The 17,316-nt window shown below is 31.3% G+C and overlaps 3 protein-coding genes across 3 annotated transcripts; 2 read left to right on the top strand and 1 right to left on the bottom strand.

Annotated features, from left to right (window-relative positions):
- The first annotated feature begins 5,461 nt into the window (after positions 1 to 5,461).
- LOC140820066 (uncharacterized) lies at positions 5,462 to 8,678 on the top strand. The gene is made up of 6 exons (XM_073180373.1): positions 5,462 to 5,731; positions 5,828 to 6,171; positions 6,246 to 6,590; positions 7,296 to 7,670; positions 7,782 to 8,002; positions 8,089 to 8,678. The coding sequence occupies exons 1-6, from the start codon at positions 5,586 to 5,588 to the stop codon at positions 8,332 to 8,334; spliced, it is 1,677 nt and encodes a 558-aa protein (XP_073036474.1). The 5' UTR covers positions 5,462 to 5,585; the 3' UTR covers positions 8,335 to 8,678.
- Positions 8,679 to 12,371: 3,693 nt separating this feature from the next.
- Positions 12,372 to 15,151, top strand: LOC140820291 (uncharacterized). The gene is made up of 3 exons (XM_073180633.1): positions 12,372 to 12,583; positions 12,874 to 13,145; positions 14,130 to 15,151. Exons 1-3 carry the CDS (start codon positions 12,427 to 12,429, stop codon positions 14,649 to 14,651), a joined length of 951 nt encoding a protein of 316 aa, XP_073036734.1. The 5' UTR covers positions 12,372 to 12,426; the 3' UTR covers positions 14,652 to 15,151.
- LOC140820293 (small ribosomal subunit protein uS8z/uS8w) lies at positions 15,009 to 17,104 on the bottom strand. The gene is made up of 4 exons (XM_073180636.1): positions 16,974 to 17,104; positions 16,354 to 16,504; positions 16,099 to 16,259; positions 15,009 to 15,362 (listed from the first exon to the last, which is right to left on the bottom strand). The coding sequence occupies exons 2-4, from the start codon at positions 16,484 to 16,486 to the stop codon at positions 15,264 to 15,266; spliced, it is 393 nt and encodes a 130-aa protein (XP_073036737.1). The 5' UTR covers positions 16,487 to 16,504; positions 16,974 to 17,104; the 3' UTR covers positions 15,009 to 15,263.
- Positions 17,105 to 17,316: the final 212 nt, after the last annotated feature.

The raw sequence follows: 17,316 nt of genomic DNA, 5'->3' as shown, positions 1-17,316 counted from the left end.
TATCATTAGGAAGCAGCGTTCGTTTAAAGTCGAACACGTTAGGAGACAAGCTAACAGAGCCTCTCATACTTTGGTTAAAATGGCTCTTCATCAAGATTGTTTTGGTATTTCTGATGTAATGCCTCTTGCTATTAGCACTATTATTTTGAACGATTGTAATGCTCAATCTGAAGTTGAATAAATGATATTTGATTGTTTTCAAAAAAAAAAAATTTGTCATCGCATTTACATATATTAGTAAGAGATGAATTTGAAATCCACTCGACATAAATTAAATCAGGGTACACTTGAATTGTCGAATTTGAAATCTATGAATTTTGATTATTGTTTTAATGTTTACAATGAAACGATAGATTAAATATTAAATACACTCCTTATTGATCTACACATTAGTAGTACAAAGTATATATATATATATATATATATATATATATATATTTATATATTTATATATTTACGTCGTAAATATGTACGATGGATATGTAATATACCAAATATATCAATATTTTTAATTAAATATGTAATACATTTAATTTTTTTTAAAGAAAAACATTTTCTAAGTTTTTAAATAATGTAATATAAATACATCTTTTTCATTGTTTAGTAAGATTAGTAAAATTTTGGAAAATCAAAATTTTATACATCCCAATACTAAATTATGACAATTTATATTAACATTAAGATTGTCTAGGGATGATTGTTTATAAAATTATTTTGGTTATTTTAATTAATTATTTATAGAATACCATGACTTAGAATAATTGTAATAATAGAAGGTGTGTTGGATATTTTAAAAATAATAATAATTTGGTATATGTTGTATATTTTTAAAATAAAATATTTTGGTGTTATATTGTGTAATTAATTTGTGAATGATTATTAGGTTGATTGATTGATTGCTCTAGTAGGTGTCTTTAAATTAAAAGATTCATGAATCATTACAATAAAGTCAGACACGAATATTATAGTCAACCTCAATTATATGGTATCAAATTATGCATTAAATTTGATAGATTTTTTTAATGATTACGATTACATTATTCCAAATTAATACAATATATATATAATTAAATTATGTTTTTTGAATTAATTTCTCAAATTTTGAATTTTACAGTAGAAATATGAGAATTTTTTTTAGTAAAATAACTTTGTTTTGTAGGTTTTGATATACTAATTTTTCAGATCTTGATGCATGAATTCTTTAGTTCGGTTATTTTGGTCCATATTATACTGAATGTTCAATTTTTATTATAAAAACACTGATTAGATTGTGGCTAAATCACATTTTGATGTGACAATCATTGACTTTTTGCTGGTAGAATGCAAGAAAAAACTTGTAAAATTTGTTTGATTTGTTTAAATTTTTTTCTTGAGTTCCTTAGATTGATTTCCCTCCCAAATCAAGAAATTCTAAATTTTGGTTATGTGAGCTTTAATCACTTTCTAATCAGTATTTTCCAGCAAAAAATTGAATATTTCGATGATAAAAAAAGTCGAAATTCAGAATTTATTGTATCTTGACCAAAATACCGACACCATAATGTCAAATTGGGGAGGCATTCTGTTTTCTTTTCATAACAACAACAAAAAATGGACAAGTTACTAAACAAAAAGAGTTATTTTCCCACAAAAATATAGATAAGATCTATCAACATGAATGCACGAAGCCAACAAAAAGAAAATAATTAATACTAATTTAATTTAAAAAATTCACTAAATAAGAACTTTTGTAATAACTTTTCTCCATCTTTTAATTTGCAAATAGGAACATCACCAAGTTTTAATTTATATAAATAGTTTTTTTAAAAAAACACTAATTCTCTATATTGTCTGAAATTATAATCCTCCGTCTTGACGATGATTAACCGATAATTCATTTGACATCAAGATTTCAAATTGAAACGAGATCTAGAATTCGAAATCTAATTATATAAATCCCCAACTAAACAAAGTTAAAATAAGCTTTGAAAAGTCACTATTGTACTAGTAGCTCTCTTTTGTAAAGGACAAAAATTTGTGTGAGACGGTCTCACGGGTCGTATTTGTGAGACGGATCTCTTATTTGGGTCACTCATGAAAAAGTATTACTTTTTAGGCAAAAACTTGTGTGAGACGGTCTCATGGGTCATATTTGTGAGACGGATCTCTTATTTGGGTCACCCATGAAAAAATATTACTTTTTATGCTAAGAGTATTACTTTTTATTATGAATATGAGTAGGGTTGACCCGTCTCACAGATTATGATCCGTGAGACGGTCTCACATGAGACCCACTCTACTTTTTATGCTAAGAGTATTACTTTTTATTGTGAATATGGGTAGGATTGACCCGTCTCACAGTTTATGATCCGTGAGACGGTCTCACATGAGACTCATTCTTTGTAAAGAACCTGAAAGTAATGTCTCTTCTTTTGGTTTTGTTTATATCTCAAGTGCAATTTTATTTTTTACAAGGTATTTTTTTAGTCATCAAAGAATTTCAATTTTATAATCAAACTAAATATTAACATTTATTAATATATTATTAAAGGTTCTTGATTATCAGTACTTTGACACGCTTAGTTGACACGCAAGAACTAAGATGTGACTTATATGACACACACATCAATCAAAATATCACTAGAACATAATCGAATGCATGATTCCAACAGATAACAAGATAATAAGGCAACAATAACAACAATATGCATCCAAATCCATTATTATGAAGCTTTGGTGAAATAGTGTCAGAATATGAGTGTACGCACATGAGATCTTTGGTTTAATTGCGATAACTTAATCAGACTCGAGAATTTATACATCCAGAACGTGTCTGCACATCTGTATAACCATAATTGAATTATAAACATGATTGAATTAAAGCTTATAGATCTAAAACAATTTCAGAAGAATTTATCAATTAACAGACAAAACATAACAAAGCTAGTAGTGATGACCATGTGGTGGATTTAATATCCTATAACTTCATGAATTTTCTAAAATATAATCAACCCACATCAGTCTCTTTTGAGTAGGGTCTCTTGTGAGACGGTCTTACGAATCTTTATCTGTAAGACGGGTCAACCCTGCCAATATTCACAATAAAAAGTAATACTCTTAGCATAAAAAGTAATACTTTTTCATGGATAACCTAAATAAGAGATACGTCTCACAAAAGACGATCCGTAAAACCGTCTCACACAAGTTTTTACCTTTTCTTAAACTATGATTTGGCCGACTAGATTCTTCCTAATTACAACTCATGATAAAAAAAAAAAAAAAAATCGTACTATTTATATTTATAATTCATAAAATCTCATTATTACTTATTTAAACAAAATAATATGTCATCTGTAATTTAAAATTTAAAAAGGAATGATAAAATATAGTCTAACATAATCTTATTTATTATTTATTTCAAATATTATTTGCCTAGTATTCGGCGTGTTACATATAAAGTTTAAATAATACTCGATATGAAATAATATAATGATAGACGAGATGTTGAATTTTGGTAGTTTGAGTTAAAACAGATGGTGATATATTAAAAAATCACTAATTAATAATAATTCAAACAGAACCATATATTTATTATGATTGGTAAATTTCTAGTAAATATTTGATAATTAATCAATCCAACTCTAATCGAGCTGAGTAAATGCAACCTTAATCTAACGTTACATCAATCTCCTCTTAATTGTGTTCCAATCAAATTAAAGATGCCTAAATGCTGCAGAAGTTTAATTTAACATAAAATAACAATTTATGTACTTAACTAACTAAATGCTAAAATATTTTGATTAATTATTGATACTTGATCAACACTGCAAAAAGTCCATTTTTGCAAATAAGGAATCCCGCCATGACGTTTAAATTTTTCCAATCAAAGTGTATGCTAGTACGTAGAGTTTCTACGTTGTCTCAGGTCAAAAGACTAAGGGTGTATGACAATAATCGCGAGCTATTCCACTCGATTAAGTGATAAACATTTGGACAGTCTGAATAAGGTTGTTCAGTGTATCATCATATGATCACACATATGTATGAATGAACGTCTTCAATGCTCTTACTAATGAGGCATGACGTTTACATAACAGATACTAGTATCAACCTCAAGTGCGTTTATCTTTATTTTAGGTGGCTGATTCGACTAAGAACTCATTTAGAATATATGATATACTTCATAATGAGTTTCACGATCTTACTGTTGAGAGACAGACCTCATGATACCTTTTGCATATTTAAAGACTTTATATATTGCAGCTTGCATGATTATACAGATAAAATAAATATCATAATAAAACCGTAAAATATTATTAAAATATATATTGTTTTTTATAATCGATAAAATTCAAACTACAAATTGATTCACTAGACACATACTCTAAAATTTATAACATATCTTACATCGATTTCTCAAATCTAATGGGTATAGTTTGGTACACTGAATAAGAGAGGAATTGATAAATAATTTTTCTTATCCTATATTTGGTACTTTTTAAAAAGCCCATGATAAATAATTTTATATAAGGATAAAGTATCCCTTTTATGATATGTGATAATTTTAATTTAATGATAAAAAAAAACACCACAAATGACTTAATTACCATCAATATATAAAAATTCTAAACACTATCAAATATTTTTATTTATTTTTATATATTATCAAAATATAAGTGTTTGGAACTCGAGATAATTATATAAATGATTTTTATAAATATTTAAAGTTTCCTCTTGTAAAAAGCTCTTGTCTTTCAACTTAATATAAAATTAAAATCAAATAAATATTTTTATTTATTTCTATATGTTATATTGTTGAGTGTAATAATTGTCCTTGCTTGGTAGAGCAATCGAACCGTGATGTTTGAACTGTTATGCGGTTTAAAAGATTTGAGTTGCACCATTACCACCAGCTATAACTTTTGGTAAAGCGGTAAGCGCTCGGTCCTACATATATAATATTATAATTATATAAATGAACTCGAGATAATTATATAAATGATTATTATAAATCTCAATAAAATTATTAGTATCACTCGATTAACCTTAAAAATTGATAATTGACTTGATTCACAAAATCAATGGCACAAATATCATATTTATATAATATATAAAATTAGGTAAAAATAAATAAATCATGCAAAAACTGTCGACATATGAACAGATAAAAAATATGAACTCAAGCAACAACTTTGAAATTATAAAATTTATTATGATAAAGATTAATTTTGTCAGTACAATATAATATATAAATTTAATCACTCTTGTTAAAATCATACCAAACATTAACTATAATATTCTACGTCTTATTCATCCTTAACGCATCCTCATATTATATATCACATATTTATCTTATCATGTGTATCAAAATATGCCGAGATCTCGGATTCCGATGATTCTCATGAAGACCTGCCACTTGCATAAGGGCATATCAGTCTGTTAGAAAAAAATTGTAAAAGGAAAGGTGAGGCCCATGTTGGCAAACAAAAAAGATCATCAAAGCAATTAAAGCTTTCACTTTTGTAGTTTTCATCCTTAGAATTGCTTCGTGCTGAAGGGATTAGATAAGTGCAGAAATCCACTATTGCATAAAAACAATTAAGAAAATGCTGCAATGTCACAAAGAAACAATTGCTAGACTTTTCTACAATGTCTCCAGCTCTTTCTTGCTTCTCTTCATCTTCTTCCATTTCACTTCCATATTTCTTGCCAAATTGTTCATCTTCTTTGGAGGCAATCCATTCTACCAAAGGTATACATATATATACACTTACTTACAGTCGCGGCAGTCTAAATTTTGTATATATTCGTGTACGTTGTTTATTTTCTTGTTTCTGATCTCTTGTAGGAACCGAGATTGCTATGTATTCAAATTCAACAGTTTCTCCGAGGAAGAAGTCGAAGAGGGGGACGAGTGGTCTTGCTACAAGCCGATGGAGGGAGGAAAACTCGACGCGAACTTAATTTATGGAGATCAGGAACCATTCATTCGGAATTCGAAAGAGGAGTTGGGAAAAGAGAGTTTGGATAGTAGCGAGGCAACATGTTATGGCTCGCCAGATAACGTCGAATTCGGTGACGAAGAGGTTGTTAAAGTGGATCATGTGGTGAGAGATTCTGATTCTTGTTTTGATTCTGAGGAAGTTGAAAATGACCCCACTTCAAACTATGACTCCAGCTTGAATCCTCGAGGTTAAATATTTTAGTCCCATAGAAAGAATACACTTTCCTTGTAATAAAATGGCTGACGGAGTTTTGATTTTCAGATGAGATTGAGAATGGCGACAAGAATCAGCAGAGAAAGGAACTGAATTTCAGTAAAGAAGAGAATTTTCTTGTGTTTCAACCATCCAAAGCAGAAGGCAAGAAGCTGGTGCAGGAAAATGATGAGGGTGAAAGATTTGGAGACACTTTTACGATAGGATCGACTTCGAAAGATTCGTCGGAATGGCGAAGCTCTATCAACTGTAGGGACTCTTGTACTGATGATCCATTTTCGTCTTCGTCCCGTAGAAGCTGCCCCAAGTGGGAATCATACACCTTGTTCCAGAAATATGATGAAGAAATGCTGTTTTTAGATCGAATCAGCGCTCAAAAACTTCATGAAACAGGTACTAGAACTCCCATTTTGTCGGGCCGTGCCTATTAAGAGGCAAATGAGTCCAATGACTCAGGCCCATCTCTTTTTTGGGGCCCAAAAATTTTAAAAAAAATTATTATATATAATACTATAGCTCAAAATCAACTATTTATTAAATAGAACTTGCTTAGCCTGTTATCGATTTATTCCTCAATCTTCCCTAATATTCATCTGCAGAAAAGCCTTAATCGACTTCAGTCGTTGCATTGTCTCTAGGTTTGATTGAAAGACCCGTGAGGAGCTCTAAGTCTATTTTCTTGTATTTGCTTTGTTCGGGCTTCTATTTTTTTTATTGTAGTTTTTTACTTTATTCGGGGCTTTATGTGATATCTATAACCTAAGCTTTTTGACTGAAATTTTGGTGGATGTATGTTTATCCGGCTTTCAAATGCTCATATTGCTTATAAAATCTTGTTGACTGTCCCGGTCACAGCAGCAAGTGCAGAACGAAGTTTCTCAAAGATAAAGCTCATCAAAACTTTTCTTCGATCAAACATTTAACGAAAAATATTGAATGGATTGGTTATGTTATGAATTGAGAAAGAAACTACTTAACAACTTGATTATACAGACTTGATTAGTATTTTTAGCTCTAAAGCTGTTAGATGGGTTGTTATTTAATGATCATTTTGGACATGTTTGATATTTTTATTATTTTAGTTTTTTATATTGGCAGAAACACTAAAATCCATACAGGCAAGTCCAAGATCCATATCCGAAAGGATTGTTCATAAACTAGGAATAAGAAACAAAAAAACATCAAGATATTGTCACAATCCGTATCAAGAACTGGAGGCTGCTTATGTAGCACAGATTTGTTTAACATGGGAAGCCCTCAACTGGAACTACAAGTATTTTCAACGTCTAAGAGCCTCTCGTCGCGAGCATGATCCGGGGTGCCCTGCTTATATCGCGCAACAGTTCCAACAGTTTCAAGTCCTTCTGCAGAGGTATGTCGAAAATGAGCCATATGAGCATGGGAGAAGACCAGAAATCTATGCTAGGATAAGGAGTTTAGCACCAAAATTGCTTCAGGTCCCGGAATACCGAGGTGAAATCTTGTGCTTTTAACGAATTGTAATCAGATAAGTTTGTTCCTCGAGAAGCACTCAAAAGATTCACTATCATTACTAATAATTCATTGATTTTGTTGTATGCATAGATTCGGATCAAGACGATAAAAGAGAGGCCGAAAGCAGTGGATCAAGAATCCCTTCAATTTCATTTCTTCATATCATGAAAGAATCAATAAGGACATTCATGAATTTCATGAAACAAGACAGGAGGAATCACTGCCAAATATTAGCAGCTTTCTTTAGCAGAAAAAGAAGTGGCTCAGCTGATGCAACTCTACTCCACTTACTAAAAAGAGTAAACAAAATGGTAAATAAGTATGCAACTATCTATACAACTTGATTTATCACTTTCATTCCATGTTAACAAACATCTCCTGGATTTATAAACCACAGAAAAAGGCCAAGTTGAATGGCCTTAAACGATCCGGGAAATGCTTGCGAAAGAGGCGACTAAGAGAGGAGGAAGAACTGGAGATTTTGATGGCTTTGATAGACCTCAAAGTGGTGTCAAGAGTTTTAAGAATGGCTGATTTGAGTGGAGAACAGCTGAATTGGTGTGAGAATAAGATGAGCAAAGTGAGACTCTCTGATAGGAAATTACAAAGAGATTCCTTTCCACTTTTCTTTCCTGCTCACTGACTGGCCATGCAACTTTTACAAAGCTAAAAAGATTGATGAGTACTAGATGCTGAACTTGAGATGAATATCCACATTGCTTCATTCCCTTTTGTAAATACTCAAAAATATAATGTATTAATTAACAATAAAAAAAAGTAGCAAGACCTCTAGATAATGATATATATTTTTTGGTTCAATATATATTTTCCTTTTAGGGTTTTCTTTTCCCACATGGCCATGAGGTGTAGTGATCCCAACATCTAAGTTAGTGGTGGTCATGCATGCAATAATTAATTTGAAGTAGTTTTGTAGTATAAAATAGTTATGATGTTGATTTTATATCAATCTCCATCATTGTTATGATTAGTCTTTAAAATCGGGAAAATTGTTTTTTCTTCGTCTTTTGTTTTGGTTTTTTGTGATTTTGATCAACTGAAATTGAGTGTTATTCAATGTATTTTTCTTCTTCTTTTATCGGTTGCAATTTTGGTCATTTTTGCATGGATGTGTGTGTGTGACATTGAACACGTTAGTGTCATATCAACACCACATCAGCACCACGTAGAAAAATGATTAAAATTACAAAAAAGAAAAGTAACGAGCTAAACTGAAATTTGATGACGTCATAGAGTACCAAAATCGTAAAGAGCCAAAACATAAATGAGCATATTTAAAATGTCCCCTTTATAATTCAAGTGAAAATTATTTCTTATGATAAACCAATGATCTATCTCAAAAATTACCATCAAACTATAATTGGATAACTTAATATAGAAGTACAAACGTGTGAAAACAAAGGTCAAAAGTCCAATATGGTGGGGATTTTGGTGATTTGATTTTTACTTTGAAGGTGAGGATTAAAGATGTGTTGGTCACTGATTTTGGTGAACTAGCTTGCTAGGAAGAAGGGGATAGAGGCTAGTTTAGCTTTAGTCACTTTATATATTGAGAAAATTAGCTCAACTAAAGCAAAGCATGACTGCAAAAACAAAAACAAAAAAAAAAAAAACAAAAAACAAAAAAAAATTAAAAGGTGGCACACATGCTGCACCACTCAAAGATAGACTTCATCAGATTATATCAAAGTTTTTGGTACATTAGTTTTCGTTTTTCGAGTTTTGGTCAATTGAGTTTTCAAAGTGTGATTTTGATGCATTATAACTTTCATTTTTTTTTTTGGGATTTCGGTCATATTTCACTGAATTTTGGCGTGACACCGAAAAATACTGATTTATCCTATGTCACGTCAGCACTTTGACCAAATTGAAAAGTCGGTGTACCAAAACTTTATGGATCGAAACACAAAATTGGACAAGTAATGAATCAAAAAACTTGTTTTCTCTTGAAATTTTATGTATGTTACTTTTTGAGTCATACTCTCTTATGCTAATATTTGCCCTATATTTTGTTTTACTATTAAAAAAAAGACTATAAACATATATTCATTCAAGATGTAGGACATGTAACTCGAAAATGATTTACATAGAATTATATTTCAAGGACATATGGATCTAGTTTAAAATTTTCAACCATAATAAAACTGTGGAAAATAGCCAAATGATTTTTTAATTTTGTCTATTTATTATTTCCGCGTTATATGTTAAGTTGTGTTTTGACTTATGACATATTTTTCTTCAAAGTGCTAACCTGACGCTAAAAAATACCGACTTAACACCGAAAAATATTGATGTGACAGCTGAAAATATTGACATAGTCTGGCATCACGTCACCACTCAAATTTAAAAAATACCTAAAAACAAATTTTTTAAAAAAAAACTTAAAAACAAAATACAACCTAACTTACAGAACTAAAAAACAAAATTTAAACACTAAATGACCAAAACACAAAATAGGGAATTAAATGATGAATTTGCTATTAGAAAATATTGGAAGTTCATCGAGGAATTTCGGTGTTTGGGTCATGAAAGCTGTGTCTACATCTCTTACAATCCAATTTTGACTATTTGCATGTAAAAAGTTGGTTCGAAAAGTACAAAATTATTAATTACATAAACTCAACAACTTTCTTGCTTTATATTTAAATTGAGTAGGTCTATTGTAAGACGGTCTCACGAATATTTATCTATGAGACGGGTCAACCCTACCGATATTCACAATAAAAAATAATAATCTTAGCATAAAAACTAATATTTTTCATAGATGACTCAAAAAGAGATATGTCTCACAAAATACGATCCATGAGACCGTCTCACATAAGTTTTTGTCATTTCAACTTGAGCCCACCTACACACACTTAATTATTTGATACATACATACATATATCTAGAAGAACACTGATACTCCTGAAAAAACTCAGATAAAATTTTGATATCTTCAAACACGAATCACATTAAAGTTTGTGGTTAGGATTGAAAAAGTGTTGGCTCAAAATGACCAAACTATGTGGAAAAGTAAGATTTGAATTAAAAAAAGACAGTCCTATGGTTTGGTGAACATGTAACCACCATTGAATAACCTCTTGTGAAATTTGGGTGGTCATACCTTCTCTAAACTCCAAGAAAATAATGAGTCGAAATAAATTGTTTGATAGTCTATAAGTCGTTGAATAAAAAAAACTTACTAGCTCATATATATTATCTCATATTGTAATTACGACAATAAAAATATCTTATAATAATAAATACATCAATATCTTAAAATTGATATATTTAAAATGAGACTTTCTGATTCATAAATTTCTAAACTAAACTTTTAAAATATAAGAACTCCAAACATATAATCACATTATTATTTTTATCACATCCTTTCTGTAATGTAAAAGGTTATGCAAGACACAATTTGGCTTAAATGAGTAGACATCTTTATTTCATCCAAACTATGTCAGATAATGTGAAGTTTAAGCTGTATTAACCGCTCAAGTCAATGTTCCAATCAGAGTAAATAATATGAGTTACTAAAAACATATTTTAAGTGCAAAAACCGCTCAGATTTGACTCAAGTTTTAAAAGTTTTTACGTATAATATGATGACAAAAACTTGTGTGAGATGATCTCACGGGTCGTATTTTGTGAGACAGATCTCTTATTTGGGTCATCCCTGAAAAAAATTATTACTTTTTATGTTATGTTAACATGTCTCACAGATAAAAATTCGTGAGACCGTCTCACAAGAAACTTACTCTAATATAATATCTAATTCTTGAAGTGTGAGCCTATGTCATTCATCCTTTAGCATATTATCACACCAACTAGTAGGAAAATCAATAAAGATATATACAAATGTTTATATATAAAACATAATATATAATGTCCTAAAAAGGCACACGTGTGCACAAATTGGTGAAAAGGGGAAGAAAACGACATGATTTGAATTAAATTAAATATTAGTTATAAGAAAATGAAATTAATATCCTATAATTAATGAATTAGAATGAGGTTGTCCAAAAAATTTGGTGGGAAATTGGGTGAAGGTGGTTAGACCAAGCCAACACACACAATCTATATCTCACTTGTAATGCTTACTCCACAGCTTTCTTGCTTAAATTACTCTTTGCACCCCTCCATTCCCACCACTAAATTGCACTTTGGTACATGTAATTTTCTTGATTTAATTTTTAATAATATTTAAATTTTATTTTTATGATTCAAACTATCTATCTATTTATGTAGCTTCTTGTTCATGTATGAAATCTTGATACATAGATACATAAATACCTATATTAGCTAAATGTTAATTTATACTATTAAAAGATGCACACGCGCTACACGTTTTATTATTATATTTAATTTGATCAAATAATATTCAAAAAGTAACACAAAATTATTTTTCAATTTAGATGAGTTGTTCGATTTAAAGGGAGAGTTTTGTTTTCTATGTAAAATATGAAATGACTTAAGGAGGTTTTTAGTAAGGTAAATATGGAATTAAATATTTCGGTGTCTTCTGATATAGTTATTCTATATATATATATATATATATATATATATATATATATATATATATATATATATATATATATATATATATATATATATATAAACAAAGACTAAGCCATGACAGCTTCTTGTTGAAGCATGAAATAATGAAAGCAATGGAGTCTCCATTAATACCCCATCAAATTTCATTTATATCCCACGAACTGATAAAGGATCGATGGAGGAAAACAATCTTCCTCCGGGATTCAGGTTCCATCCGACGGACGAAGAACTCATCACTTACTATCTGAGCAACAAGGTTTCGGATTTCGATTTCGCCACCAGGGCTATTGCTGATGTTGATTTTAACAAGTGTGAGCCATGGGATCTCCCAGGTACCTGAATTTCATATATTTAAAGATTGTATATATGTTTGTTTTGATCATATATTTTTAAAAAAATTCTGAAATTCTTTTATTTGTTTATCAAAGTTTGAACATATGAAATAAGAAATGAAGTTATTTGCCAAAAAAATGGATTTGTTCATCTATTTCTAAACTTTTGTATAAAAATTATGAAGTTTAGATATTATACCAATTAATTTATATTTATAACATCTTAAAATGTACGAATTTGGAAAAATATTTAGGCTTGAAAATTAATTTATTTGAGTAAAAAATTTCAGCCAAAGCATCCATGGGAGAGAAAGAATGGTATTTCTTCAGCATGAGAGACAGAAAATACCCTACTGGCCTCAGGACTAACCGAGCTACAGAAGCTGGCTACTGGAAAACAACAGGTAAAGATAAGGAGATTTTCCGGGGCGTCGGCGGGGCGTTGGTCGGCATGAAGAAAACCCTAGTTTTCTACAGAGGCAGAGCTCCAAAGGGTGAGAAAACCAATTGGGTTATGCATGAATATCGGCTTGAATCGAAGCTTGCTCTCAAACCCACCAAGGTAATTAGTAGACATTATGTTTACCACTACTCTTTCACATGCAAAATTATATAGACTGAGAAATTATATAGTCATTCGGAATCTATATTTAAATAAAAATAAGTGTATATTTGATATGACAAAAACTTGTGTGAGACGGTCTCACGGTTCGTATTTGTGAGACGGGTCTCTTATTTGGGTCACCTATGAAAAAATATTACTTTTTATGCTAAGTGTATTACTTTTTATTGTGAATATGGGTACCCGTCTCACAGATTATGATCCGTGAGACAGTCTCACATGAGACCCACCCATTTAATATATATTAAATAAAAATAACATATAATGATATCAAATTTAGCTATATAAGAGGCACATACTTAATAGTTAATAAATCTCTCATCCAAAAAAGATATAGTAGATCTCTTGTGAGACGATTTCATGAATCTTTATCTTTGATACGAGTCAACCCTACCGATATTCACAATAAAAAGTAATACTCTTTGTATAAAAAGTAATACTTTTTCATGGATGACCCAAATAAGATATCCATCCCACAAAATATGACCTGTGAGACCGTCATACAAGTTTTTGCCAAAAATATAAATGTTTGCTTGATTTTTCATATGGATTAAGAATACCATTGGAAAATCAAAATTTTACAAAAAAAAATTTCATATTTTATTCTAATTTAACCCATTTCCGTTTCACACAAATTTTTGTCAAAAATATATATGTTTGCTTGATTTTTCATATGGATTAAGAATACCATTGGAAAATCAAAGTTTACAAAAAAAATTCATATTTTATTCTATTTAAACTCATTTTTTGAAATTTTGCATACATATCCAAATCTTACTTAATATATGTATATTAGTAAAAAAAACATTATATTAAATGTAGAAATTGTACTATATATTTTGGACAACCGAAAAAGAAAATACAATCTATATATGTGTATATATATATGTGTGTGTGAATGTATTTATTTATTGTATTAAACAGGAGGAGTGGGTGGTTTGTAGAGTTTTCCAAAAGAGTTTGATAATGAAGAAACCTCAACAAACAGCTTCTTCACCACAATCCCAAGAATCCCCCTCCGACACCAACGCAATGGTGAGCGAGCTACAAGACATGGAATATTTCCAAAATTTCAGCAGCAACACCTTGCCTATAGTTTCTCCTTCCACAAATCTTGCACCACAAAACTACGACGACAATATCGCCGACTGGGGAGCTGCAGCAAATTCTTTACAGTCGCTAACTAATTGGCCATTGTTGAGCACTAATCTTTCTATGAATTCTTTGCTTCTCACTGCATTACAGCTCAGGGCCGGCCACGGACACCCTATAGGAGCAGCCACGGGTGCCGTGGAGGGCTACTCTTTCTTGCCACAAGGGTCGAGTTCTCTGTTTGGGAATGATTTCGGGGCCAACTTTGGCGTGGGTTCTTCTTCATCTAGGGTACTCGGGAATGATCAGCCACCGCCGGAGCAATCATTTAACTTGGACTCCAACATTTGGTGATGATTGTTCGTCAAAAGCATCGATACAACTGAGTACTATAAATTGCAATTAAATATTGTAAAGCAATGGGCGAAGTCCATTACTCCATGAGTAATTAGTTGAATCAAGTGTCATATATGTGCTAATCTGGAAAATTGCCTAGTATTTTGTATGTATGTACGTAGTATCTCATACTCATAGGGCACATGAAGCTCAGAACTCGTGCATGTAATCATCTTAGTAAACTTTTGTCGTGTAAATTGTCGTTTTCGAGTCTTTATGTATGTGTGCGTATATATATGTCATGCCAGCAACCACACACACACACACAGATATAGGCCACAAGCATACAAGTCACATAACATAAACAAAAAAATATACAATGAAAACTTAAATCAGCTTCATTCATTTTAAGTAGGGTTCCGCAACCAATATCGATATACGGAATAACCAGCCGAGTACTGCGAAATAAACAAGCTACTATGATGATGAGATCCCAAAGGATACAATCTCTAATTGTACTTTAACAAAACCACAATCAAACATAAGAACATCTCAACATCAAATAAGTTCAAAATCACATCAAAATATCGTTGGTAAAGGAATTGAGCATGATCTCTAAAGAAGCTAAGCTTAATAAAAGAAGCCAAGAACTTTCCCGCCGACGTTTTTCCTCCTAGCCTCTTCATGGTCCATGATGCCAGCAGATGTGGTCAGCACAATGTAGCCAAACTGCAAAGTGCATGAAAAGCAAACATATTTATATTGTGGAAAAATGACTGAAATCAGAAAATCTTTGCCCTAACATCTTTGATCAAGAGTCCTAAAGAAGGATGTCATAACCACTTAGCCACAGCTCACAAGTGTGAGATTTTTATGCAAATTTTTCACCCAAATGTAAAGTTTTTGTAGCAAATATATGCCAGGCAGCAATGCATGGCATTTAATTTGTGCTCATAAATATTCTGAAACAGGTAAAACCTCCGATTCAATGTAATGCATGAAAAATGAGAGAAAGCACAAATAAACACTAGTATTAGTGCAAAGCTGTCTTTGAATCTCTTGTCAAAAGTGCTATAGGATCATGTCTATGTTACAGACCCCGTACTAACTGGTGCGAATATTTAAATATCTGCTTCACGTTTGTTCGAGAAGATAATTCCTAATGAGTTGAAGACCATGTCAGTTACAACTTCTGTCCAATATTCAGCATGCAAAAATTAAATCGACAGGTTGAACTTTCAAAATTAGACCATAAAATCCGGGCATATATATCCAGAAATAAAATATGTAAACAACACCAAAAGTTCAAAACCAAGCAAGCCACCCCAGGTAGAAATGGCTTAGTTCCGGCAACATAAAAGTTACAACTAACAAGTCAGATTGATTTGCATTGTAGGCACATCATCTGGTTATTAATTCCCAATAGTTATAAAAAAAACAAATAATAAAGCGCTTAAAGCTTTACCTGTCTGGAAGGAAGTAACCTTGCAGTCCATCCCTCAATTTCCTTGACACCAACGTCAAAGCGAGGACTGATCACACCACATTTATTCAACCTTCCATTGAGTTCAACCACAATTTTACCAGAGCGGTGATCATCCACAAATTCAAACTCCCCAATGTATCCTGCTTAGACCATCAAAAAGATTAAAAAAATGAAGATATCACTCAAAAGATCAAGTCAGCATTGAAAGCATGAGTAATACAATATCCAGCATACCATGCTTCTGCATCACCAAAAGAAACTTGATGATAACTTTAGAGGATGGCCGTATCATTACTTGGCGCTTCCCACGCTTCTCGGCATTGTACATGCTCTTAAGGGCATCATTCAACACGCTAACTCTCACCATCTTAACTTATCGACAAGACTGTACAACATTCAAATGAGTCATCAATAAAGATCCCTTACAATTAACACGATGTTTAGATCAACCCCACTCAAAACCTCAACGTCTACCGTTTAAGATTAGGACAAAATAGATCAAACGTCAAACATTTCAAACCCATGAAGCCCAGAAAGTAAAAAGATAGGAAAAAAGTTTTAAAATAGCGCATCTTAGTCATGATATTCAGCATCCCACTGACATCAATCAACATATAGAAAAGGGAAAACAAAGAAAAAAAGGATGCTTCGCATCCATTACACTAACATATCAAGAATCAAAATCATCCAACAGAGTAAATCATATAAAACAGAAATACAAGCATAAAAACAGATTTTTTTAAAAAAAAAATCAGAAAACCGATCAGCCGGATCCAAAAATCCACACAAGAATATCTGAGAATAAATGAATCGAATTCAGCATTTGATCGTGACAATGGAAGAATTCATATTACCAGATGCCAATCGATCTGCAGAGGCTGGCGCAGGGCAAGGGTTCTCACTTCTCTGATGGTGGAGGCAGGTAGATAAAACCTAGGTTTTATGGTGTCCGGGTATTCATTTACGGAATTACCCTTCAATCAAATATAATATTTCATTTTGTTTTCTATTTGATACATACTAACGGTGTTCTCGTGTGAGATATAAACGAACCGAATCGAAAATATGAAAAAAATTCCAAAGTTCGGATTTGAGTCAAATTATATATCTCCGGGCCCGAAAATTTTAATTTTAACGACTCAAATTAGGTTCGAATCAAACTTATATTCGAGTTCGATTCAAAATATTCGAACATGT

Source organism: Primulina eburnea, chromosome 18 (assembly GCF_022965805.1).
Source record: "Primulina eburnea isolate SZY01 chromosome 18, ASM2296580v1, whole genome shotgun sequence".
Taxonomy (NCBI): Eukaryota; Viridiplantae; Streptophyta; class Magnoliopsida; order Lamiales; family Gesneriaceae; genus Primulina; species Primulina eburnea.
The sequence above is the reverse complement of the archived record's forward strand: the minus strand, read 5'-3'. Positions and strand labels throughout refer to the sequence as shown.

Coding starts and splice junctions, on each gene's coding strand:
- LOC140820291 (XM_073180633.1), top strand. CDS start 12,427: ATGGAGGAAAACAATCTTCCTCCGGGATTCAGGTTCCATCCGACGGAC. Junction 12,584..12,873: donor TGAGCCATGGGATCTCCCAG/GTACCTGAATTT, acceptor AAAAAATTTCAG/CCAAAGCATCCATGGGAGAG. Junction 13,146..14,129: donor TTGCTCTCAAACCCACCAAG/GTAATTAGTAGA, acceptor TGTATTAAACAG/GAGGAGTGGGTGGTTTGTAG.
- LOC140820293 (XM_073180636.1), bottom strand. CDS start 16,486: ATGGTGAGAGTTAGCGTGTTGAATGATGCCCTTAAGAGCATGTACAAT. Junction 16,260..16,353: donor TTTGGTGATGCAGAAGCATG/GTATGCTGGATA, acceptor TGGTCTAAGCAG/GATACATTGGGGAGTTTGAA. Junction 15,363..16,098: donor GGTTACTTCCTTCCAGACAG/GTAAAGCTTTAA, acceptor TGCACTTTGCAG/TTTGGCTACATTGTGCTGAC.
- LOC140820066 (XM_073180373.1), top strand. CDS start 5,586: ATGCTGCAATGTCACAAAGAAACAATTGCTAGACTTTTCTACAATGTC. Junction 6,172..6,245: donor CTCCAGCTTGAATCCTCGAG/GTTAAATATTTT, acceptor TTTGATTTTCAG/ATGAGATTGAGAATGGCGAC. Junction 6,591..7,295: donor TCAAAAACTTCATGAAACAG/GTACTAGAACTC, acceptor TTATATTGGCAG/AAACACTAAAATCCATACAG.